Genomic DNA, 25,243 nt, shown 5'->3' with positions numbered 1-25,243 from the left:
AGTTTAGTTGTCAGAGTCCATCAAACTCAAAATAATTTTAATAGTTCATGATACTCACATCTAAATAATTTCCATGGAGGTAATGTATGTGAATGATAACTTATCAATATAATCTTTAAAGAACTTTATAAGGATAGTAATTGTACCAAATGTTAAAATGAAAACTTTTATATGTTGTTTTATTTTGCCTTAACAGTCAAATGCTTGTGTAATTGTCTATGCTTTTTTACATTCTTTTTATATTTCAGTGAATTTGTATCAGATAACTGCAAAGCCGTTCTAAAGTCATGATTCCTACTAATGTCACTGTCATTACTGAATTCTACCTACTGGGATTTCCAGGACTTCATCCACAGTATTATGGAGCCGTAGGGACCGTTTTGTTCTTTGTCTACTTGACACTGGCAGGAGGAAATATCTTTATTATTTCATTTATTGCTTATGAGAGAAACCTTCAGAAACCCACCTACTTAATCTTCTGTAATCTTGCAGTGTCTGATCTTGCTTTTGGAACTGTCACACTCCCTAAAGCCATTGCAAAATACTTTTTCAATAGCAGTGAGGTACCATTTTATAGCTGCTTTGTGCAGATGTTTTTTGTTCACTACTTAGGGAGCGTTAACTCCTTCCTAATGCTATTAATGGCCATTGATCGATTTGTTGCAGTATGTAACCCGCTGAGATACTGTGTCCTTATTACAAACAAAACTATTTTATTGGCATGTGCATTAATTTGGATAATCTGTACTTCATTTCTGACAGTCATTGTTTATCATGCCTTTAATGAACCCTACTGTAATTCTAATGTAATAACCCAAAATTACTGCGACCAAAATTCGATAATTAAACTTTCTTGTGGAGATGCAAGGCAGAAAATTTTTTTTACATTTTCATGTGCCATGTTTGTTCTTTTGGGACCTTTGATATTCATTATATTTTCTTTTATTGCCATAATCACATCTGTTTTCAAAATCTCAGACATTCAGGCCCGATATAAAACGTTCTCAACTTGCACTCCTCAACTTCTTATCATTTGTCTGTACTATGTGCCCAGATGTGTTGTTTATGTGCATGATGTGACAATAGCGATTTCACCCGGCATACGGGTTATGTTAATTATATGGTACAGTCTTCTCCCACCTGTTGTCAATCCAATGATTTACTGCTTCAGAACCAAGGAAATCAAAGATGCATTAAAGAAAAAAATTAGAAAAAGGAAAGCGAACATGCAGATGTGATGCACTAAAAATATTGAAATTGCTTTAATACAGTAGAGTGCATTGTTTACACTTTGCCCTGTTTATGTATTTATATGATTGTAATTCTGGCTGTTCTTACCCTTACAATGAAAATCAATGACATATTTGTGAAATAATTAATATTTTCTTGATGTAAAAACTAATCCTGATGTATTGTATCTGCCTCTAAACAAGTTAAGATCTTAAAAACATGAAAACTTTTTTAAAAAGGTTTAGCGAATGTTAATAAGATTTTCTTATGTTCACACTTACCTTTAAACATAAAGATACTCAACATAGACCTCAGTTATTTAGATAAGTTATGATCTACATTTAATCCAAAGTAAATTTCATTCATGAAATGTTCTACATATTATAATGAACTAATAAAAATTTACCTTAAATTTTAATAGCCCTAATGTTTCAAGTCATTATCAGGTAGGTATTATAGAACAATGTAGGGTGGATGTGGAATTTGTAATGAAATGTAATTAATATCCAATGCAAAGGCCAAATCCTTTAATATTCCAAAACCAACTTAGTCACACATATTCATAGTTTAATATACACATACTTAACTTTAATAATAATAATAATAATAATAATAAATAATAAAATATAAACTATTATATGCATTTGTAACATGTCATATCTGTTTTCATTGTGTTCATTCTGTCCACACGGAGACATGGTTAGCTGTATACCTAAAAATTTTGTATCATATCGTCGTTTTGTTCAGACAGACTGGTGTTTTGGGAGCCTAAAAACGCTATTTTTTGAAACAGGGGCCCAGAGTGGATAAATCTGAAAACAACATCCTTGCATTTTCATGTGTGTACAGCCAATCTGTATATTTTGTGAAACAATGATGTTGTCAACACCCCACGTCTCGACACTAGTCAAACACCACTACGTCACATAACATCAAAAACAATATAAACAAACAAGGAATGGCTGTAATTTTATTAACTATCATTAACACAGATTAATAAATATTGAAATAAATGTATTGTTCTATCTTCGTCTTCTTGTTGTGTTGAGTTCGTATACAGCGCACAAGGTTTATGCACATGCTCCAAGTGTTCTTCTCCATTTTTATTTTATCTCTGTGGCAGACTTACTGCACCACATACTGCTGTGGCAGTCCTAGCAGGTTATTGATGTTGTGCTATGCCCTGCTCCTGGATTCCTTCCGTTTATTGTGTTAAAAGACCATTTCCTTTGATGCAAGTGAAAAAATAAATGCATTTTTAAACCAGCTGTCTCAGTATCTTTTACTGTTCTGCCAAAGTAAAACCTATGGGTTTAAGGTTTGCAAGTAAAAAAATTAAAAGTCACAAGTATTTTATTTTACTAGTGTTAGGTTGTCACAGTGTGTGTAGAGAAGGAGGCGTACAACAACGAAATACAATAATAAATCCTTTTAATGATATCCACAAGAGGTTAATCAAACAGACAGGCAGGGAAACGCATGCCAAAGTAACCTTGAGATCTGGCAAAGAAACACTAAACTAAAATCAACTAATATAGATGGGCTAATGACACATTGACAGGTGTAGGTGATAACTAATAAAGACATAATGAGAACAGGAACAACCAAATATGGGCACAAGAGGGAGAAGTATATGGGCTGACCGACGGAGAAGATGGAGGTGAAGCCCGAGGTGGAGACAAAAAGCCGATGATCCCAGGCGACAGCAAGGATCTAGAAGGCCAGGGTGGAGCCCAAGGCTCTGGTGATTGGGGCGGATATCCGTGGCGTAGCCAGAGAGACAGAGGACTGAGGTGGATCCGGAGGAAGGGAGAAGCCTAACAGAGCAGGTGGGATGGAGCGACAAGGGGCAGTCAGAAGAGTGGAGTCTTGAGGTGATGGTGGGTGGTGGACGAGGGAACCCGGCAGAGCTGGAGGGCCGACGGTGGAGACAACGGAGGGAGGAGCCATGGTGGATGACTCTAGGGGGCCGACCGAAGGAGATGAAGCAGATGGAGCCTAAAGCAGAGAGCCGATGATCCCGAAGGCCGAGGTGGAGCCCAAGGCTCCAGCAGCGGAGGCAGAGATCTGTGGTGGAGCCAGAGCGACAGAGGACTGAGGTGAATCCAGAGGAAGGGAGGAACCCAACGGAGCCGGTGGGACGAAGAATGGAGTTCTGAGGTGATGACGGGACGATGACTGACTAAGGTGGAGCTGGAGGGCAGAGGGAGCCCGGTGGAGCTGGTGGGCCGACGGTGGAAATGAGAGAGCTGAGAGCCGGATTGGAGTCTTGAGGTGATGGTGGGCAGTGGACAAGGGAACCTGGCAGAGCTGGAGGGCCGACGGTTTGGACAACGGAGGGAGGAGCCAAGGTTGGACAACTCCACGTAGGCCAACCGATGGAGATGGAGCAGATGGAGCCTAAAGCGGAGAGCCGATGATCCCGAAGGCCGAGGTGGAGCCCAAGACTCCGGCGGCAGAGGAAGAGATCTGCGGTGGAGCCAGAGCGACAGTGGACTGAGGTGGATCCAGAGGGAGAGAGGAGTCTAATGGAGCCCGTGGGACGAAGAATGGAGTCCTGAGGCGATGACTGGAGCTGGTGGGCCGATGGTGGAAATGAGAGAGCTGAGAGCCATTCTGGAAGATGAAGATAGTCCCACCATCCAGAATGGTGTGGCTCCTCCTTGGGGCAACATTGATGAAAGCAATGTCCATAAGTAAAAAAAGAAAAACTGGTGAAAAAACGAAAAACAAAACGCAGGGGAAACTCATCGCTAAACTGCTGTTTTTCTTTCTTTTTTGTTTTGTACAACGAAATGCAATAATAAATCCTTTTAATGATATCCGCAACAGGTTAATCCAACAGACAGGCAGGCAGGCAGGCAGGCAGGCAGGCAGGGAAACACACACCAAAGTAACCTTGAGATCAGTCAAAAAAACACTGAACTGAAATCAACTAATATAAACGGGCTAATGATACATTGACAGGTGTAGGTGATAACTAATAAAGACATAACGAGAACAGGAACAACCAAATATGGGCACAAGAGGGAGAAACCAACATGAACAGTCTAAAGATATTTAATTAATATTCTTATTATTCAATGTTTTTATAGTGTAGCTGTATTACAGTAGTAATATATTTCTGTCTTAGAAACTATATTTAAAGGGATTTATTAATATTATTACTAGTAGCAGCAGTAGTAGTAGTAACAGGAGTAGTAGTCGGCCTAAAAAAGTAAATTATATTGTAACTTAAACCTAATGTTTACATTTTGTTTGCCTAATGTTGTGGCGTTTTAACCTGTATTACTGAAAATGGAATTGAATATTGATATTTTTCATAGTATTGTATCAAAATAGCAAATTCCAGTTTAGTGGCAACGCTAATGGGTAGGACTCAAGAAAGAAACCAAAGACTCCAAACAACACGTCACATTGTGGGAGGTGCCAGTCTTCAGTCTTGAAAAAGGGTAAATGTGTAAAGCACTGTCAGATAAAAGCACAGGCAGAAAGTTTGTGTGAATCTTCTCTAGTTTGGTGGTCAGAGTCCATCAAACTCAAAATAATGCAATTTTAATAGATTATGCTGTTCACATCTGATTAGTTTTTTTTTTTTGTTTGTTTGTTTTTTTATGGAGGTAATGTATGTGAATGATAGATTATCAGTAAAATCTTTAGAAATTTATAACAACAGCAATTGTAGTAAATGTTTAAATGTAAACGTTATATGTTGTTTCATTTTCCCGAACAGTCAAAAGCTTGTGTAAGTGTATAATTCTTTTTATATTTCAGTGAATTTGTATCAGGTACCTGTGAAGCCATTCAAGCCAGTCATGACCCTCACTAATGTCACTGTCATTACTGAATTCTACCTACTGGGATTTCCAGGACTCCATCCACAGTATTATGGAGCCGTGGGAACCCTTTTATTCTTTGTCTACTTGATACTGGCAGGAGGAAATATCTTTATTATTTCATTTATTGCTTATGAGAGAAGCCTGCAGAAACCCACCTACTTAATCTTGTGTAATCTTGCAGTGTCTGATCTTGCTTTTGGAACTGTCACGCTCCCTAAAGCCATTGCAAAATACTTTTTCAATAGCAGTGAAATACCATTCTATAGCTGCTTTGTGCAGATGTTTTTTGTTCACTACTTAGGTAGTATTAACTCCTTTCTAATGCTATTAATGGCCATTGATCGATTTGTTGCAGTGTGTAACCCGCTGAGATACTGTGTCCTTATTACAAACAAAACTATTTTATTGGCATGTGCATTGATTTGGATAATCTGTACTTCATTTCTGACAGTCATTGTTTATCATGCCTTTGATGAACCCTACTGTGATTCTAATGTAATAACCCAAAATTACTGTGACCAGATTTCGATAATTAGACTGTCTTGCGGAGATGTGAGGCAGAAAAAGTTTTTTACATTTTCATGTGCCATGTTTGTTCTTTTGGGCCCTTTGATTTTTATTATATTTTCTTTTATTGCCATCATCACATCTGTTTTCAAAATCTCAGACATTCAGGCTCGATATAAAACCTTCTCAACTTGCACTCCTCAACTTCTTATCATTTGTCTGTACTATGTGCCCAGATGTGTTGTTTATGTGCATGATGTGACAATAGCGATCTCACCTGGTATTCGGGTTATGTTAATTATGTGGTACAGTCTTCTCCCACCTGTTGTCAATCCACTGATTTACTGCTTCAAAACCAAAGAAATCAAAGATGCATTGAAGAAAAAAATTAGAAATAGGAAAGTGAACATGCAGATGTGATGCAAATTGAAATTGCTTTAATACATTAGAGTGCATTGTTTACACTTTGCCTGTTTATGTTTTTATATCATTGTAATTCTGGCTGTCCATTCTCCTAAGAATCAATGACATATTTGTAAAATAATGGACATTTTCCTGATGTATAAACTTTATTTTTTTCACTAAGTATATTGACCTCTAAACAAGTTAAGAACTTCAAAACATCAAAACCTTTTTAAGGTATAGAAAAAGTTAATTCAATAGACTGTTTGGATTTTCTTATGTCTATGTTCATCTGTAAACGTTAACATACTCCCCTCAGAACTCATTTGTATAGTTTAGTTATGATCTACATTTAATCAAGTTAAGTACATTCTATTCATTAAATGTTTTACACATTATATGAAATAACAAAAATGTTATCTTAATTTTTTTAATAGTCCTAATGTTTCAAGTCATCATCAGGTAGGTGTTAGAACAATATAGCTGAGGATGAACATGTGGAATTTTTGTTCCTGTCTTGGAATAAGGATAATAAAGTGTACTGCTTCTGTAAATGTTCTTCTATCATGTGTCATGAATATATACACTAAACACATTAAGTGTATGTACAGTCAGTCCCACTTTTTATTAGGTGCTATGTACTTACATTTAAATGAATCATTTGATACAATACATATTGTCTACATGTTTATACACTGTATTATTTTAAAAATACCTGCAAACAATTACACCTGTTATTAATTTAAACCTATCCATACCACTAAACCTTCTCCCTAACCTTACCCTTATCCCACCTCAATAGCAGCAAAAATTTTGCAATACAATACGAACACAAGTTCATTTTACTTTTTTGTGATGTAAGTGCATAAATAAAAATTAAAGTTTAGGCCACCATTATTTTGATAGTTACCATAATTGCTGATCAAAACAGTGCAGAAAGTTCTGAAATTTGTACATAAAAGAGAAATTGGAGGAGGGAGAGAAAGGCCAATCCTTTATAACCAACTTAGTCACACATACAGTATTCATACTTTAATATTCACAAACATAACTTAGGAAAATAATACTAAAAGAATAGAAACTATTATTATATTATATTATATTATATTATATTATATTATATTATATTATATTATATTATATTATATTATATTATATTATATTATATTATATTATATTATATTATATTATATTATATTATATTATATTATATTATATTATTATAGGTGCATCTCAATAAGTTAGAATGTCATGGAAAAGTAATTCAGTAATTCAACTCAAATTGTGAAACTTGTGTATTTTGCAGTCCTCATTTGGGGGTCACACTCATGGTCCTCACGGTCACGGACCGGACACCTGAAACTTAACTTATTTTTTTCTTCAGTAAAACCAATCTAATATATTTTTGTTCAATAATATTTTTTATTGTTTCCTCAGTAGTTTTAGATAATTTTATGGTACTAATGATTATTTATGCAATAATTATGATCGATTTTTCCCATTGAAAATAGTAAAATAGTAAAAAAGTTAAAATCCGAATAAAAAAAATCAATTAATGCAGTATAAGCGAGACCAATGAGAAACCTTTTGTCACGCCCCCTACCTTTCGGCACGCCCATTGCTGCAGCTACCCCTGTCTCCTCAGTATGAGTATGATATAGCTTCAGTGACACAATATATGCAATATGCAAAAATATGTAATTTACAGGCTAATTTTGCGTTTAACTAGTAAACAATTTCCCCATTAGCTTCAGACACGTAACAACATGCTAATTAGCAACGCTAATGCTCACTTAAATCATATAAAGTAACGACAGGCTTATAACGTAATATATAAAGTTTACAAACGCAATTGCAACACGGTTATTTCATGTCAACACTCGTGTCACGCCACCTTAAAATACATTTTCTGTATTGTTGTGGCTTATTGACTAATTAATTACAGTTTAATGCTCATTTCAATGATCTTACCTGAAAATGTCAACCGGAAAAACGGCGGCCACGACGTTCCCGCGTCATCCAATAGATTTCTGATAGACCTTTTTCACAGAAACCGGAAATACGCAATCGCAGGGTATGCAGACTTCCTGTGTAATGTCAACACAGCAGAAAGCCGGGTAATTTAAAATTAAAATTAGAGAGTCTACACAACTTCCCTCACTTGGTTTGCCAAAGATAACTTTTGTCGACCTGATAAGAGTCGTGGAGGAAAACTCTGTCACAAAGAAGAACAACTTGGATAAAGGATATAAATTTTTCCACTAAGAGTTTATCCGGAACGTTCTAAAACGCTGAACGTGGCTTAACGCACGTAAAAAAAAGACCAGGAAACCCCAAATTTCTGTCATACCTTACTTGGAACAAACACTATCTACTATCAAAAGAACGAGCCCTTATTCCACAGATAAAGTGAATAATATCACGTTAAGCGTTTTCTCCCCCATAGAAGCCCATTGTAAGGAAACTGCTTAACGTGGTTTAACTTACCTTAACAGCGACCAGGGAAGACCAAACTTCTGTTAAATTTCACTTATAATAAACACTTGCTGCTCTCAAAAGAACGAGCTCTCATTTAGCATATAAAGTGATCGCCCCCCATAGAAGTCCATTATACAAAAAAAAAGCTTAACGTGGCTTAAAATTTTACTTATAATAAACACTTTCTGCTGTCAAAAGAATGAGCTCTTATTCAGCATATAAAGTGAATAATATAAAGTGAATAATATCACGCTTTTCTCCCTATAGAATTCCATTAAGGAAAAAACTTAACATGGTTTGTTATAATGGACTTCTATGGGGGGCGATCACTTTATATGTAATTTATATGTAATATATAATTATTTATATATATTAACAGAAGTTTGGTTTTCCCTGGTCGCTGTTGAGGTACGTTAAACCACGTTAAGCTGTTTCCTTATAATGGGCTTATATTGGGGAGAAAACGCTTAACGTGATATTATTCACTTTATCTGTGGAATAAGGGCTCGTTCTTTTGATAGTAGTTAGTGTTTGTTACAAGTAAGGTTTGACAGAAACTAAGCGTTTTAGAACGTCCCGTTTATCCATAACTTTCAAGGTAAGTAACGTAGCTAACGTTAGAGAGCAATCAGGCTAACAAATTACTAGTGTGTCCACTTAGACCGAGGACTAGGGTTATAAGGTTATGTATGGATAGTATAGAGGACATGTACAACTTTATTAAAGCAATATAACAGTCGTGGTCTTGATGTTACAAACAATCTTGCTCGATGTTTTCGCCATCTTTGTTGTTTAACTGGTTACCGGCATACTGGGGCGGAAATAGGTTTACACAGCAATTGCGTATTTCCGGTGCAAAATACGGAAGTTGTGAGAAAGGTCTATTACCGGTGAGCTGGATTCCTCTGGGACTGGATCTGGAGTCTTCTCTATTAGTATAGCTGATTAACCATGTGGATGGATGATAACAGCCTTCTGAGCCTACCAGTAGGCGCAGCAGGCCCCTACTGGCCTATATATATCAGCTGATAACCACTGATAACGCCCATTCAATTGAGTGATAACATTGGAAGCGGGTGCCTGAACCAGCTAATTAATCTCGTAAGCAGCACTTGATAATTACAGACAGCTGTATTGGAGCAGGGCTGGAACAAAAATCTGCAGGTAGGAAGATCTCCAGGAGCAGGGTTGAGCAGCCCTGATCTAAAGCATTGGGTGGGGGCAGGGGCGCGCTCACAATTTTGGGCCCTATGACAAAATATGAGGTTGGGCCCCCCCTACCACACAAAAACAGTTCTCTAGGGGCCCTTAGAATTGTCCTAACTTAATGAGGATTATGTACCATTTAATTTATGTTTAGTGCAAATGTTTTTTGTTCATTACTTTGGGACCTGTTCTGTTATTTTACTATTAATGGCCCTGGATCGGTTTGTTGCAATATGCTACCCCCTTCAATACCCTGTTATTATCACAAACCAGCACATTGCATATGCGTGCACAGTGTTTTGGTTATTTATTTTAGGATTTTTACCATTACTTACCAAATTGAAAAACTTCCCTTTTGTACTACGAACACAATAAATCAGTGTTTTTGTGATTTCAATTCATTAGCTAAAATTGGCTGCGGAGATAAGACTGAGCTGCGGAGAAATCCTCTAGCCATATCCTTGTTTTTTCTATTAGGTCCTCTTATATTCATCATATTTTCATACATTGCCATCATTAAATCTGTTTTCAGACTTTCAAATGTTCCGGCTCGATTTAAAACTTTTTCCACATGCACCCCTCAGCTTTTAATCATATGCATTTATTTTTTCCCTAGATGTACTATGCATATATGTGACGTAACCATTGAAATACTTACAGGTGTACGGATTATGCTTGTTATGTGCTACAGTATTCTCCCACCTGTTGTTAACCCAATGATTTTCTGTTTGAGAACTCAGAAAATCAAGGCCATCTTCATGAAGAGAATAAGAGGGAAAAGAGTCAACCTTTAGCTGAAACTATTTTCATGTTGAGACAAGAATAAATAAATAATAAACCTGTATATCCAAAATGTCTTTTATAATGCTTATTGTGATCAAATGTTGTGAGGACATATTACATATTTTTAACCATTTATTGACCATATTTATTCCTTTATAAGAAACCAAAATCATATTTAGCAATTACATTGCAAAAATAACTATTTACTGTCATTTTTCAATCATATTCTATTTGTTAATACATCATCTGTTGAGTAAATAAATATATATTTTTAAACTTTAAAAAAAAAAACACATATTTGACCGTAGCTGCTTACTATGTTGTATGTTGTATTGTGATCAAACATTGCATAAGGACATATGACATACTTTTTAATTTTTAACTATTTATTGACTGTTTAATTGCCTAATAAGCAACCAAAAACATATCAATAACAAATCAAAAATAATTCTTTACTGTCATTTTTTCCAAAACATCATATTCTATTCATTAATACTGTCATCTGTCTTCTTTTTTTTTAACTTTGACTATAACTGCTTACTGTGTCCTAAATTGTAGCAACAAAAAGGCTTCTGAATTATTACAATGTGCCTTTAAAATGTAAATAGCAAATTAAAATATATTTATTTTTTATCTTGCTTGTGAAACTACTCATCTACAGTATTTTCAATATGTTTATGGGGCAAATTAATAACCATTTCTCATTCGTTTTTATTTTAAAACAAAATGTTCTCAGTCCAAAAGTTCTGCTTTAAGACTAAAAGTTGAAATTGTAAATAGCTTGTTGTTTTAACATCTGTTTGCAAAAATGTGATTTTATATTTTCTGTTATTGTGTTAAGTGTTTTCCTGTTTAGATTTCGCTGAAGATGTCACTAAATAGCCAATAATATTTTGAACACAGAGCAGATCTCTTTTTAAATGTATAATTTTTATTTCCAAAATTCTCAACTTATTGTCAAGACACAGACAGTTGCCATTGAATGTTATGAGCCTTTCCAGAAATTGATTTTTAAAAATAAATTAACATTGAACAAATGTTTTGAGTGTTCTGAAGTTAAAAGTGTCACAGCTAGGCCTTGTCTTCATTTTTTAAAATACTGTATATACATTAGCAACTAATAATAAAATGTATTGCAAACTAATATCCAGTTATTTCATTCACTATAAAACACAATTCACCTTTTTTACTGAATACAAAATTCATAGTTTAGCTCCATAAAACCTGTGGAATCAGTCATTACCTCAAAGTGTTGTAGGATATAAACCAATGTAATGTTAAAGATCTGACAACAGGTGGCGCTAATGTGACAAGGTTAATATGCTCATCAAACAGGGTTTTACATACAGATATAAGCAATAGTGATGGTTCAGTCCCTATTGGTAAATTTACTATGTGCTTGAACATATGCCTTCTACAAATTATCATTAGTATATTTACACATGTATGTTCTTATGAAAGAAATGAGTCACCAGTATTTCACTGGTCCAGTTTTAGTCTGTGATTTAAGTGCATGAAAAATAAGGGATAAACTGAAATAAACTGTGTACTGTGTTTTTAACATTTATTCAAATGATTTCCTCTTGATCGCTCTGAAAATCACATTTATTTGACTGATACGTCGGTAAGCTAGCTATGTCCTCAAACACATCTGCATAGGTATTAAAATGTACTCCTAGATTTAGGAGTTTCTCGAGCTGCTGGATTCCGCCGGAGACAGAGGTGTTTGGGAGATTCTGGACAGAGGGAGATGTGACCACATCTCTGAAGGGTGAAGGGGCCATCAGAATAAATAAATCTGCAGCTGAAACAGTGGGGGTGAAAAAAAGTCAAACAAAAATACTCAAATATCCACTGTATTGACTAAACAACACAATATAATTTTGTGTTTTCACATTTAACAAAATTTGTTTAATATTTTAATTTAACAGTCAGCGATATCAAAAGGTAAGAAAGTAAAGGTCTTTAAAGCACAGTCTGACATGTGAAAGGCTCTGGTGGTCTAGTGACTCTAAATGGCAACTAGATGGCGTCCAAACTCCAAAGATAGAGTTATTGGTGCAGTAAAGTTTTTATATAATTTGATCAAACCACAAGATGTCACTACTAGTTCGGTGCAGTACTGTGATTAACTAGACGAAAAAGTAATTTAAAAAATACAAGTAAAAAGTTTATATGTGACCCTGGACCATAAAACCAGTTTTAAGTAGTGGTTGTATTGATCAAAATGATCTTTTTCTTTTTTTTTTTCTTTTATGCCCAAAATTATTAGGATATTAAGTATTGATCATGTTCCATAAAGATATTTTGTAGATTTCCAACTGTAAATGTATCAAAACTTACTTAATCTGGACAACTTTAAAGGGATAGTTCACCCAAAAATGAAAATTTGATCTGCTTACCCCCAGTGCATCCAAGATGTAGTTGACTTTGTTTCTTCAGCACAACACAAACGAAGATTTTTAACGAAAACCGGTGCAGTCTGCCAGTCATATAATGGAAGTGGATGGGCACCAGACCTTTAAAAGTTAAAAAAAAAAAAAAAACATGCACAGACAAATCCAAATGACACCCTGCAGCTCGTGACGATACATTGACGTCCTAAGACACGAAAAGATCGTTTTTTGCGAGAAACTGAACAGTATTTACATAATTTTTTACCTTTGATACACAGCCACGTCCACCTGTCATGAGCACAAGCTTTTCATCCAGCTCGTTACACATGTACGCGCTCTGGCGTAGTATATGCAAACACCGGAAGGGTAAATCGGTGAAAAGTCCCGGATGAGTTTGCGCAAGCAAACATAATCTTTTATGATGTTTTTCACAAAAAAACGATCGTTTCATGTCTTAGGACATCAATGTATCGTCACGAGCCGCAGGGTGTAATTTGGATTTGTCTGTGCATGTTTTTGTTTACTTTTAAAGGTCTGGTGCCCATTCACTGCAATTATATGGCTGGCACACTGCACAGGTTTTCGTTAAAAATCTTTGTGTTCTGCTGAAAAAACAAAGTCACCTACATCTTGGATGCCCTGGGGGTAAGCAGATAAACATAAAATTTTCATTTTTGGGTGAACTATCCCTTTAAAGGCCATTTTCTAAATTTTTAGATTTTTTTTGCAGCCTCAAATTCTAGATTTTCAAATAGCTGTATGCAAATATTGTCATATCATAACAAACTATACATCAATGGAAAACTTCTTTATTCAGCTTTCTGAATATTTATGAAATCTCAATATCAAAAATTGACCCTTATGACTTATTTTGTGGTCCTGGGTCACATATAGTTCTGTATAGTTTCTGGATATATAACTAAATGGCCAAAGCAATATTCACACTATTTCTATAAACATTTTTAATTTAGGTGTCAGATTATTGAAACTGCACATATGTACTTGCCTCCAGGTGGATGTTCATTTTTGTCATGCAAGCTGATGATCTCTCTCTCACAGTCAAACTCTGAGCCGGTAAAGGAGCAATGACTTTCACTCTCTGATGATGTCTCTATTGCCACATCTCTGGATGGTTTCATGGGCAACTCTCTGAAATTCTGATAAGAGTATCCCTTGTGATCCTGTGGGGTGTTCAGTTTCTCAACCTCATCTGCAGAGAGATGTTGTGGAGGGCCTGTCAGATCAGGAGCCAGCTTTCTCTTGAAGAACAGTTGAGATTGACGTTGCCACTGATGAAAGTCACCTCCAGATGTTCTCTGATGAAGTTTAGGAGATGGATCATGATTATTTTGAGTTTGCATGATAGATTGAGAAATTTTTGAATTGTCATTCACCTGATCTCCACATTCATTCTCCTTCAGCTGTAGGGTCTTCACATCTGAATATGTGCTGTCAATCTCATAGTACTCCAGTTCACTCCCTCCAAAACCTGAGACATGATAATAAGGCCCACTTTCAGGATAGCTTTCCACAACTTGCGTTGAATCCCTTGATTTTATCAAATCTGGTTGCTTGCTGGCTTCATTTGACACTGCCCGAAGAGACTCATCTGCAGGACCTACACTAAATCCCAGGTTATCTGTGCCGTGCTGTTTGCTTGGTGGCATGAGGTAGATTTGACTCTTGTTTTCACCCTCACATAGTTTGCCTTGTCCTTTGAGGACAATACAGATAACTAGGATCAGAAGAATGAGGACAATGGGAATAGTGACTGCTACAATCCATAAGGGGACACTCTTTTGGGTTTGAGAACAGGCCTCGCTGTGGATGACGTCAGATGAGCAAGATCCACATGAAGACACATTATGCAGACAGATGCACCAGTAGCTGTCTTTGGAAGAAATTCCACAGTCGCTATCATTCCAGCAGGGCTCAGATAGACAGGAATCTTTCAGGCATGGAGTCAGAACACAGTGGTTTGGAGAAACGCAGAAAGTTTGGAAGACAGGTGGGCTGGAGCTGGCATCAACTATCTCATTGTAGCCATTGAAGGACAGGAGGTGGCCATTGAATTTAAAGTATTCCACACATCCTCTGAAACCTGGAAAAATAAGAAAAGCATCATACACAACAAAATATGAAAGTTTTATGATCATTGGCAATTTTAATAAATGGTTATGAAAAATAAAAATAAAAGAGTTGCTTATAGCTGAATCTAATTAGTTTTATAATTTATAAGCAATCTAACCTAAGTTTTTGGTCATCTCTGGGACATCTCTGGATTCTCTCAGTGGAGCATAGCCCAGAAAAATGGTCTCCACTAAGAATGTGGAGTGAGTTATGCTGCCATTGGTGGTGTTCATTACCGGCCGTTCATCCAGAAACAGAGACATGTATGAGGCTCTTCTGCGCAGCTGAAGAACATGCCACTGTCCATCTGACACATTTTCCTCCATTGAGAGCTCCAGCTGCTGACCAGATGTGACATTGGTAAACACATACAGAGGTTTTCCATCTGATATCTGAGGAGGCAAGAAAGAACATATTATGAACTGAACTGGAAAATTTGTCAGAAAACAACTTACAAAGTATTTCAGATATAGTAGATACAAGTTTGTCCAGCATTTTTGTGTATTAGGACTCTTTCCAACAATGACTGTATGATTTTGAGATCCATCTTTCCACAGAGATCACAACTGAAGGACTCATATTCAACTATTACAGAAGATTCAAATGCTCACTGATGCTCCAGAAGGAAACACGATGCACTAAGAGGTAAAAAAAAAATTGAATTTGAAGATCAGAGTTGAAGATAGATTTAACTTATTTTGTCTTCTGGGAAATATGTAAGTATTATCTGTAGATTCTAAAGGGCAGTACTAAATGAAAATATAATATTTAAACACAATAAGACAAATGTACACCTCTTCATTCTGTTCAAACGTTTTCACCCCGGCTCTTAATGCATTGTGCTTTCTTCTGAAGCATCAGTGAGTGTTTGAACCTTCTGTAATTGTTGCATATGAGTCCTTCAGTTGTCCTGAGTGTGAAAAGATGGATCTCAAAATCATACAGTCATTGCTGGAATGGGTTCAAATACACAAAAATGCTGAAACCTAAAGAATTTGTGGGAACTGGAAGATTTTTCTAAAAAACAGCAGGCAGTTTAACTGTTCAGGACAAACGACATACTCATGAAAAACTATCACTAAAAAAAACATCTGTGGATCATTCAGGTAACAATGCAGAATTAAGAATCAAGTGTATGTAAACTTTTGAACAGGGTCATTTTTATAAATTCAACTATTATTTTCTCTTGTGGACTATATGTGAATGTCTTTTATGGGAAATATATTATTCAGGTCACTACAAACAATAACATGATTCTGCAAGCTATATGTAAACTTTTGACTTCGAGTGTTAAGTAGGTATTTACCTTTGTAATAAATAAGAAACAGGGATGATTTTATTATTTTTTGAGTTATGAAAAATCAATTATTAAAGGAATATTCAGAGTTCAATAAAAGCTAGGCACTTGTGGCATTTGTGGCATAACATAACAGTTTATGGTCTGTTGCCACAAAAAAATAATCTAAATTGGTCCCAAAACAAAAGAATTTACAATGGATGTGAATAGACTTGCCTTTGTCTAAATGTATATTCAATTTTACATTCATTTGACAATATAGCTAAAATTCTAATGAACAAAGTTACAGCTAAAATAATATGCAATATTTAACAGAACTAATTTGTGTTTTTATAAAATTATAAGCTTCACATTTCTGCTTTTAAACCCTTCAAAACTCCCCTCTTTTACTTAGTGCCTCAATGTAACCTTGATTTGAAATATTTTTTTGTTGTAATCAACATTATGCTACACAGACTATCAACTGAGCCTAATTTGCATTAAATATTAAACTCTCCTAGAGCTCACCTTTAGTTTTAGATGAGCGGTTTGACACCAGCACACAACCAAAACACCATTTTTTCTGACAGTCCTCATCTTGATTTCAACACTGTCAAATCCCTGAGAATCTCCTTCCTTTCCATCCAGAATGGCTTGCAGAAGCTGGTTTCTTCTGTAGCTTTCCTTGACGCCAAACTCAACGTAAGCCTCCCCGCTGAGAAACAACACATGCTGCTCAGCCAAATCTATCAGAAACAGAATTACATTTGACTGTAAGACTTAAAACATTTAAATATCACAGAAAAAAATAACTGGAACAACATATATGAATAAATTAAAGTACTCATGGCACAGTTGGGTCCTGTGAAATGGTCTCTACACTGGCAGTAATGGTGCGACCATCGGTCTTGACAAACTCCTTCGTTCAAACACACAGCGGTTTCACATGGAGAAATATCTGCTCGTGAACATCTGATCATCAAAAGGAAATAAACTCACACATGGCATTATAAAAGAAGTTTTAGAATTATAAAGATTCTTTTGGAACTGACCGATCAAGAACATTCCGGGATGCCAGAGATTTGAAGGAACCTGGACTGAAGTTGTTCACTTGCATGTTTCTCATACAGCCAACAAAGTCATGAGTCCTGATGTGCCTCTGTAAAATGACATCAATGGACTTTACGCCACCAAACGTCATGTTATTTGGGCTCACTTCCAGAGTCCTGTTTGTAAATGTGATTTAAAGGAGTTCAGATACACAAACAAATAATAGCCGTTTGCAATTATTATGTTTATTAGCATGTTTTTATCTGCGACAAAATGGTGAGATCAAACAAAATACTACCTTTGGGTTCCAGTGGCACTATTTTGCGACAAGCAAAAGCCTTGGGGTTCATAGGAAGAGCAGTTGTCTATTTCTAGAGAGGCTGTCTGAGAGACACAAAAGCATGTATACCTGCAAAATATCTCAGAAATCTTTCACAAAAATGGTTTGATTGACTCCTAAGATTCAAATATAACCATGTATGAGAATCACATACATTTCCAGTTCTTCTTATGGTGACGTTGTGAAAACGTCCGTCAGCCACTGTCTTCCATGTTTCCAATCTTATGACTCCAGATCCAAGATCATAAGACAGCCACAGTCTTCCACTCACAATTTCAAGGGCCAGGAAGTCTGAAGTTGATGGCTCTCCATGGTTGTACAAAAGCAAAGCGTTTTGCTGCACAGTGGCAAATTCCAGATAGATGAAGTTATACTGTGGATCCAATGGAGGAAATTCTATATAAGAAAGCTCCTGAAAGCCATAACTGTGCTCTTCACAATTGACTCCACTCACACCTAACAATAGACGAACATGTTAGACATAACCACAAATATGTCTTTTCAAATTGATATACAATACCAGTCAAAATTTTTGAACAGTAAGATTTTTAATGTCCTTTAAAAAGTCTTTTCTGCTCACCAAAGTACAACAAAAACAGTACAATTTTGAAATATTTTTACTATTTATAATAACTGTTTTTGAATATTTTGATTATATATTTGAATATATTTTAAAATGTAATTTATTCCTGTGAATTTTTTGCATCATTGCAGTCACACGATTTTTCAGAAATCATTCTAAAATTCTGATTTATTATTTAAACATTTATTATTATGTTGAAAATAGCTGAGTAGATTTTTTTCAGGTTTTTAAACAGCATTAATCTGAAATAGAAATCTTTTAACATTATAAATGTCTTTAAGATCACTTTCGATCAATTTAAAGAATCCTGTACACTGACTCCAAACTTTTGAATGGTATAGCTTATGTTACAATGTAGTAATGTTGCTTTCAGACAAATCCTGGTCTTTGGATCTTTCTATTTATCAAAAAATCCTAACAGAAAATTCAACTGTTTTAAATATTGATAATAATAATAATAAAATGTTTCTTAAACAGCAATCAGCATATTTAGAATGTATCTTTGATCACAGGAGTAAATTACATTTTAAAATATGTTCAAATGGAAACAGTTTTTTTCACAGTTTTACTATTTTTGCTGTGATTTGGATCAAATAAATGCATGCTTGGTGAGCAGAAGAGACTTCTTTAACTTCTTTAATAAAAAAAAATCAAAAACCTTACAGTTCAAAAACTTTTGACTGGTAGTGTAATAATTAATCAACTAAATTCATTAATGAAAAATTAACTATTCAAAATTTTCTAAATAAAATTATGTATTTAATAGAATTACTAAATTGTATTATTAATTATATTATATAAAAAATTATACAATATTAATATAATGATTCAAATAATACATTTAAAAATGTGATATATTGTAATTGTACAATTATAAAATAATTAAACATTTCAAATAGGTGCCACAAAATCAGGACAGAAATGTAATCATTTAAAAATATATCAAAAATAAATGTAGACAGAAAATTCTGCTTACCAAATGGACACTGGCAAGAGTAACCAGTTAAAAAACTGGAGCAATTGCCATACACACAAGGGGAGGAAGCACAGTGGTCAACAATACGATCACAAAATGTTCCTGTGATAAAAGTAAGTATTAATTCATAGCAAATCAATTAAAATTAGATAAACACAAAAAAGAGATTGTTCACTCAAGTTATATGACCATACCTTCATACCCAGGGCTGCAATCACAGATGAACCCTCCTTGTCTATTCCAGCACGTTCCTCCATTTAAACATATCACTGTTTGACATTCATTATCAACTACAGTACAATGCGATCCTGAGAATCCATCTTTGCATTGACAAAAATAAGTTCCTGGATTGTTATAGCAGTTTCCCCCATTTTCGCAAGGCTCCTTCATGCATTCATCAAAGTCTATCTCGCATGCATCACCTGTAAAGCCTGCTGGACAAGAGCAGTTAAAGATCTCCACAAAATATGGAGACACAAATATAAGACTAGAGCTTTCCAACACAGCAACTTCCTGACTGATGTGAATGTTTCTGTTGCAGGTGGCACCATTATAGCAAGGGCGGAGAATACAGGGGTCGCTGGTTATTTGTGATATAGTCACATTGCTTTGTGCTTCAAGTAACTTTTTATGTGTGTTTGATATTCCGCTTGCCACCTCTCCAGTTAGATACTGACCATTGTAGCTTTTTACTGCGGCCAGAAGCAGCATTTTATCTCCTTGCAACTTCATTCCAAACACATGCGTTTTGGATGCTTGTAGGTTAAAGAGGCTATCCAAAGCTTTGACAAATTTTAAATATTTCAAAGACAGGAATTCCTCAAGAGTAGATATGGAGATGTAGAACAACACACAGTTGTCCAGAGAGACGTTGGTAAAGCCTTTGTAACTGACGTAGATGCTGTTGTTGACCGAAGGGTGGAGCTGGTCACTCGCTTCGACTGAAATATTATAGGTTGCTTCTCCTTTGTATGGGGAAGACCACAAATTACACATCCCGAATGGGAAACTAAACATCCTAAGTGGGCCGTTTTTGATTGTACAATTGAATACATCCAGTTCGTCCTGATCAGTTGGTCTTACATTTCCGATTAGTCCTCCTGGGAAGGAACTTCCATAATATTTCACCAATATATTAATGTTTCTCTGAAGTGGTGCATTGTCATTTTCATCAAGAACTTTAATATGAAACAAAGTGGTGGAGGACATTGGTGGTTTACCAGCATCTTGAACCACAATATGTATATGTAAAAGAGGCTTGCGCTCCCGATCAATTGGTCGTGAGGTAACAAGAACGCCTTCAGATGTAAGCGAAAAACCCTCTGCAGGTTTCATCATCCAGTACGTGAAAGGACCTTGATTTGGAGGAAGATCATCATCTGTGGCTGCTAAGGTGGAGACCAGAGTGCCTGCAGGTTGGTTTTCTCGGATAAACCCTTCAGCGGTCAAGAGTTTGGGAGGATTGTCATTGACATCAGTGATGGTGATAGCTACCTTTGTGCTTCCAGTTACAGCAGGAGATCCCTCATCAACAGCAATGACCGTCAGATTATAGAAGGCCCACATTTCTCTATCCAGGTGACTGTTAACCGAAATCACCCCACTGACAGGATCTATAATGAAGGAACTATTTATATTTCCATGTTCAATGCCATAAGAGAACCTGCTCCATTCTAGGATCACATCCTGGTCCACCGCTTTCACTTTAGTTATGGACGTCCCAATTGATATGTCCTCCGATACTGCTGCAGTGTAAAGCATCGACTCAAACTCAGGGGGATCATTTTCATCAAGTATGTGTAGATGTATCAATGCCTCATCGACATTAAATCCTGTAATGGCCCCTCTGTTTTTTGCCAGCACCCGTAGGACTTCATCATTTTGGAGGCGATTTTTTAAATCTTTTGAGATGTATATTATCCCCGTATGCTCATCCACCACAAAATTAGCTTTTTTACTTTGCCCCACAAGTACATACAACACTTCTCCATCAGGACCTTGGTCATAGTCTACGGCAACAACCCTTCCTATTTCAGTTTGTGGCGGCAAAGCCTCCGACACCATGAAGTTGTATAGATGTTTTTGAAAAGCAGGGATAAATTCATTGAGGCCAGTGATCTGGATGTGTATACGAGCAATATCAAACAAATATGGGACGCCGATGTTGGTGGCCTTGACTGTAAGTTCAAAATGCTGATTTCTCTCATAATCAAAAATCTCTAAACTGGTGATAGTGCCATTTTTGGTATCCAAATAGAAAAGATGAATGTCTCCTGCAATAAGCGAGTATGTGATTTGAGAGTGAATTCCTGTGTCAGCGTCCTTTGCCCAAACTTGCAAAACTGTGGTACCAATTAAAGAATTTTCTGAAACGGTGGCAATGTAATTAGTAGATGTAAATACAGGAGGGTTATCATTTAAATCTGTCACATATACAGTGATATCAAGTCTTTCCATCTTGGGACGCCAGCCTCCATCCTTAGCAATGACTTTTAGATGGTGAGCTTCGAGTTCCTCAAAGTCAAGTTGTTTAACCAGCATTATCAATCCTGAAGATTGCCCTATGGAAAACAATCCATTGTCATTCCCACCATCAAAAGAATAGGAAATAGCACCATTGATGCCATCATCTTTATCTTTGCCTTTGATTTTTCCAATAACTGACCCAATAGGCAAATCTTCTGGAACAAAAAACTCCACTTTGCTGTCAAGGAAATGTGGTGCGAACAGGTTCTCAAGTGTAACTTCAAAATTTATTTCAGTCTGTGCTGAAAGAGGAGGAAGGCCTTTATCTTTGGCAGTGATCTGAAGTGTTAGGATGGTGTTAAGGCTATTTTCTAAAGTTTTATTTACCAGCACTCTTCCGCTGATATGTTCTACCTCAAAATAAAGAGATCCATTGCCACCACTATTAAAGTACTCAACACTGTTGTTCATTTCAAGAGAGTCTTGATCTACTGCAGATATCTGCATCACCTCTGCTCCTACATCCAGGGTCAAGGGAATGGGTACTAAATGCCTGGTGGTTAAAAATGAGGGTGGGAATTGATTATGTTGTACTAATGTCACTGAAACAATGCTAGAGCTGTTCAAAGGAACACTGCCACAGTCAGATGCCACAACTTTGAAAGTAAAATTTTCAGATTCAGATTCATGAAGAAAAATGGGCTGTTTGGTTGAAATTTCCCCAGTTGATGCATTAACCCAAAAAAGTTCATTTGGTGGGTCAATGAAGTAGAGGATTTGGCCGTTCTCACCAAGATCCCTGTCAGCAGCACTAATTTGTAGAAGGAAAACTCCATGCATCTTCATCTCAGGGACAGTGAGAGTGTAAAGCGATTGATGGAAAATAGGTGTGTTGTCATTGACATCTGTAACGTCTATGGTGACATCTGTGCTGATGCTCCAAGCAGAATCATTGGCATTAACCTTCACTATATAATGATCTTGATCTTCTCTGTCCAAAGGATGCAGTACCAGTAAAGTGCCAGTAGTTTTATCAATACTGAATGGGAGGTTACTATTTTGGCCGATAATTGTATACTCAATGACTGCGTTTAGACCAACATCTTCATCTGTAGCAGTTATCTGGATTATTGACAATCCAACAGGAGCATCCTCAGGAACCTCCGCAATGAAAATCTGTGAGAAGCGAGGTGCGTGATCATTTGTGTCAAGAACTTCAATGATAACTGCTGTAATGGCTGAAAGACTGTTGTTTTCTTTATCAACAGCCTTGAGGGTAAGATTATAATATGGTATTTTTTCTCGATCCAAACGTTTTGTTGTCAAAAGGCTGCCACGAATTTTGTCTATTTTAAATGCACCCTCAATGTTACCAGCCAGAATGTAGTACTCCACCTCTGCAAACACTCCAGAGTCTGCATCAGTTGCTAACACATTACACACCCTACTCGAAGCCAAGTTCTCATACACTTCACATTTGTAGATGTTTTGTGAAAACACTGGTGGGTTATCATTTACATCACTGATATTTAAACTAAGTCCGGCATATGATGAAAAAGGTGGTATCCCTGAATCTCTGGCTTCAACTATTAGATGAAAATACATGTTGGTTTCAAAATCTAAGGGATCCTTGAGAGTCAGCTCACCAGTGCTGTGGTGAAGCTCAAAAACCTCCTCAAAGTTTCCAGAGGCCAGATAAAAAGACAGTGGAGCGTTTCTTTGTGTTTCTGCAGTCACAACAGCCACCAGGGTCCCTGTGGGAGCATCCTCAGAGAGGACATTCCTATAAACTTCGACTGCAATATGAGGAAAGTATGTATCATTCTGGAATCTGACAGTCAAGGTTGTTGAGTCCATTTTTGGCAGATCTGCTCCATCCTGCACATGAACTTCAACTGTGATATCATTTCTTCTCTTCACAGAATCTGTCATGAACAATGTTCCTGTGCGGGGATTAATGGAGAAGAGAAGGGCATGTTGGCCGTGTAGAGAAAAATTTAGTTTCGCATTCAATCCAGCATCTGCATCTTCTGCCATCACAGTGCAAACAACTGATCCTGTAAAATGAGAAAAATTAGTTCATTTAAAATGAAAGGCAATTATCTGAAAACACTGGATAACTACTATTAAGGACATCACAATAGTGTACATTCACCTTTGGTTATCCCAGCAGGAACATTAGCCACATATGGTCCATAAAGGAAGGATGGGTAGTGGTCATTCACATCCAAAACTGTTATTAAAACAACACTTGAACTGGACAGAGGCTTTGTGGGATGTCCATCAGTGACAGTCACCAAAAATCTGTAAAAAGCCACGGTCTCTCTGTCCAAGGAACTTACGGTGAATAAATCTCCAGATGTTTCATTGATGGAAAAGGGAAGATCTAGATCCTCCAAAGAATATCTGCAAGTGAAATATAAATTCAATATTTGAAGACAATTATAACCCACAGGCTCATATCAATTCATATTGTTGATGTTTATTAAAATCACTTTTTTAAACTTCAAAAAACTGAAAAGGAACCCTGGGTATTAAGACTTGGTTTATTATAATGCAAATGATGTCTCTTACTGAAATATGTAGTAGAAAACGCATTTTTTTTCAGTGGCTGCTGCGTCAGTACAAGCATTGGCATGTTTACGGCCTGCCAGGATGCCATCTAGTGTTTCTTGTGTCCGCCATTTGTAAGCTCTTTTAGTAGCTGTATTCTACTAAAAGCCTCAAAGCCATCAGGGCTGAAGTAAAGAGACGTGGGTCTTTAGAAAGACATGGGTCTTTAGGAAGTTTTATTTGTCCACAGGCATCTTCCCATTTTTTCTCATCGCTAGAAAAAGCAGTTAAGATTTACATTGCATTTATTGATGCCCTTCGACTGTAAATTAATAATAATAATAATAATAATTTACAGTGGAAGGGCATCAATAAATGCAATGTAAATTTGTAAATTACAACCAAAAGCCACACAATGTGACATTGTATCAGTATTTTGCATTCAGAGTTGCTTATTCCGAGTTATGTTGCAGTAAAAATAGCAACAGGTAGCACCTGTAGCTAATCAAGTGCAGCTATTTTACATTATCGAAATAATGGCCCCCGCCATAATCCAAAATATGGAAAAAAAAAAAACGATGTGGATTTTTTTTTTAAATAACTTAATCTTTCATAAGGTTTTCTATTACATATTTCAGCAAGAGATATCACTTCCATTATATTAAGCCATACAAGTCTTAATACCCGGGTTTTCCTTTAAACACACACATATATAAATATTCTAAATTTTATATAGATAATACTAAAATAACACTCGCCCATATAAGAAAAAAATATGTGATTTTTACTGAAAATGCTAATATGACTACATTATAGTGTAATTACCTTAGTTGTCCATTGGTACCATCATCTAAATCTAAAGCTGTAATTCTCAGAAAAACAGTCCCAACAAGAGAATCCTCCAATAAGTGAGTACTGAACGACTCACTGTCAAATACTGGGATGTTGTCATTGACATCATCAACAACAATAACCAAGGTGCCAGTGCCTGTCAGTGATGGAAATCCTAGAACGAATGGACAAAGAAA

The 25,243-nt window shown here is 36.2% G+C and overlaps 4 protein-coding genes and 1 pseudogene across 4 annotated transcripts; 3 read left to right on the top strand and 2 right to left on the bottom strand.

Moving 5' to 3' along the window:
• The first annotated feature begins 287 nt into the window (after window positions 1-287).
• On the top strand, window positions 288-1,238 carry LOC141285415 (olfactory receptor 1E16-like). Its single transcript, XM_073818428.1, has one exon. It carries the CDS (start codon window positions 288-290, stop codon window positions 1,236-1,238), a length of 951 nt encoding a protein of 316 aa, XP_073674529.1.
• A 3,807-nt stretch (window positions 1,239-5,045) lies between these two features.
• LOC141285403 (olfactory receptor 1E16-like) lies at window positions 5,046-5,996 on the top strand. The gene has a single exon (XM_073818415.1). The coding sequence runs from the start codon at window positions 5,046-5,048 to the stop codon at window positions 5,994-5,996; it is 951 nt and encodes a 316-aa protein (XP_073674516.1).
• A 3,411-nt stretch (window positions 5,997-9,407) lies between these two features.
• Window positions 9,408-10,456, top strand: LOC141284302 (olfactory receptor 6A2-like; annotated as a pseudogene).
• A 1,557-nt stretch (window positions 10,457-12,013) lies between these two features.
• LOC141284301 (protocadherin Fat 4-like) lies at window positions 12,014-17,601 on the bottom strand. Its single transcript, XM_073817312.1, has 7 exons — window positions 17,300-17,601; window positions 17,092-17,219; window positions 16,776-16,993; window positions 15,090-15,363; window positions 14,236-14,942; window positions 13,848-14,157; window positions 12,014-12,249 (listed from the first exon to the last, which is right to left on the bottom strand). Exons 1-7 carry the CDS (start codon window positions 17,446-17,448, stop codon window positions 12,014-12,016), a joined length of 2,022 nt encoding a protein of 673 aa, XP_073673413.1. The 5' UTR covers window positions 17,449-17,601.
• Window positions 17,602-17,607: 6 nt separating this feature from the next.
• Window positions 17,608-20,965, bottom strand: LOC141285378 (protocadherin Fat 4). The gene is made up of 3 exons (XM_073818393.1): window positions 19,391-20,965; window positions 19,197-19,298; window positions 17,608-18,093 (listed from the first exon to the last, which is right to left on the bottom strand). The coding sequence occupies exons 1-3, from the start codon at window positions 20,955-20,957 to the stop codon at window positions 17,669-17,671; spliced, it is 2,094 nt and encodes a 697-aa protein (XP_073674494.1). The 5' UTR covers window positions 20,958-20,965; the 3' UTR covers window positions 17,608-17,668.
• Between the last annotated feature and the right edge of the window lie 4,278 nt (window positions 20,966-25,243).

This window comes from Garra rufa, chromosome 14 (assembly GCF_049309525.1).
Source record: "Garra rufa chromosome 14, GarRuf1.0, whole genome shotgun sequence".
NCBI lineage: Eukaryota > Metazoa > Chordata > Actinopteri > Cypriniformes > Cyprinidae > Garra > Garra rufa.
The sequence above is the reverse complement of the archived record's forward strand: the minus strand, read 5'-3'. Positions and strand labels throughout refer to the sequence as shown.

Coding starts and splice junctions, on each gene's coding strand:
- LOC141284301 (XM_073817312.1), bottom strand. CDS start 17,448: ATGACGTTTGGTGGCGTAAAGTCCATTGATGTCATTTTACAGAGGCAC. Junction 16,994..17,091: donor AGGACCCAACTGTGCCATGA/GTACTTTAATTT, acceptor TGTTTCTGATAG/ATTTGGCTGAGCAGCATGTG. Junction 12,250..13,847: donor AAATGAACATCCACCTGGAG/GCAAGTACATAT, acceptor CCACTGTTTCAG/CTGCAGATTTATTTATTCTG.
- LOC141285378 (XM_073818393.1), bottom strand. CDS start 20,957: ATGCTTTACACTGCAGCAGTATCGGAGGACATATCAATTGGGACGTCC. Junction 19,299..19,390: donor TTGCAGCCCTGGGTATGAAG/GTATGGTCATAT, acceptor CTTTTATCACAG/GAACATTTTGTGATCGTATT. Junction 18,094..19,196: donor CTCTTGCCAGTGTCCATTTG/GTAAGCAGAATT, acceptor GTCTATTGTTAG/GTGTGAGTGGAGTCAATTGT.
- LOC141285403 (XM_073818415.1), top strand. CDS start 5,046: ATGACCCTCACTAATGTCACTGTCATTACTGAATTCTACCTACTGGGA.
- LOC141285415 (XM_073818428.1), top strand. CDS start 288: ATGATTCCTACTAATGTCACTGTCATTACTGAATTCTACCTACTGGGA.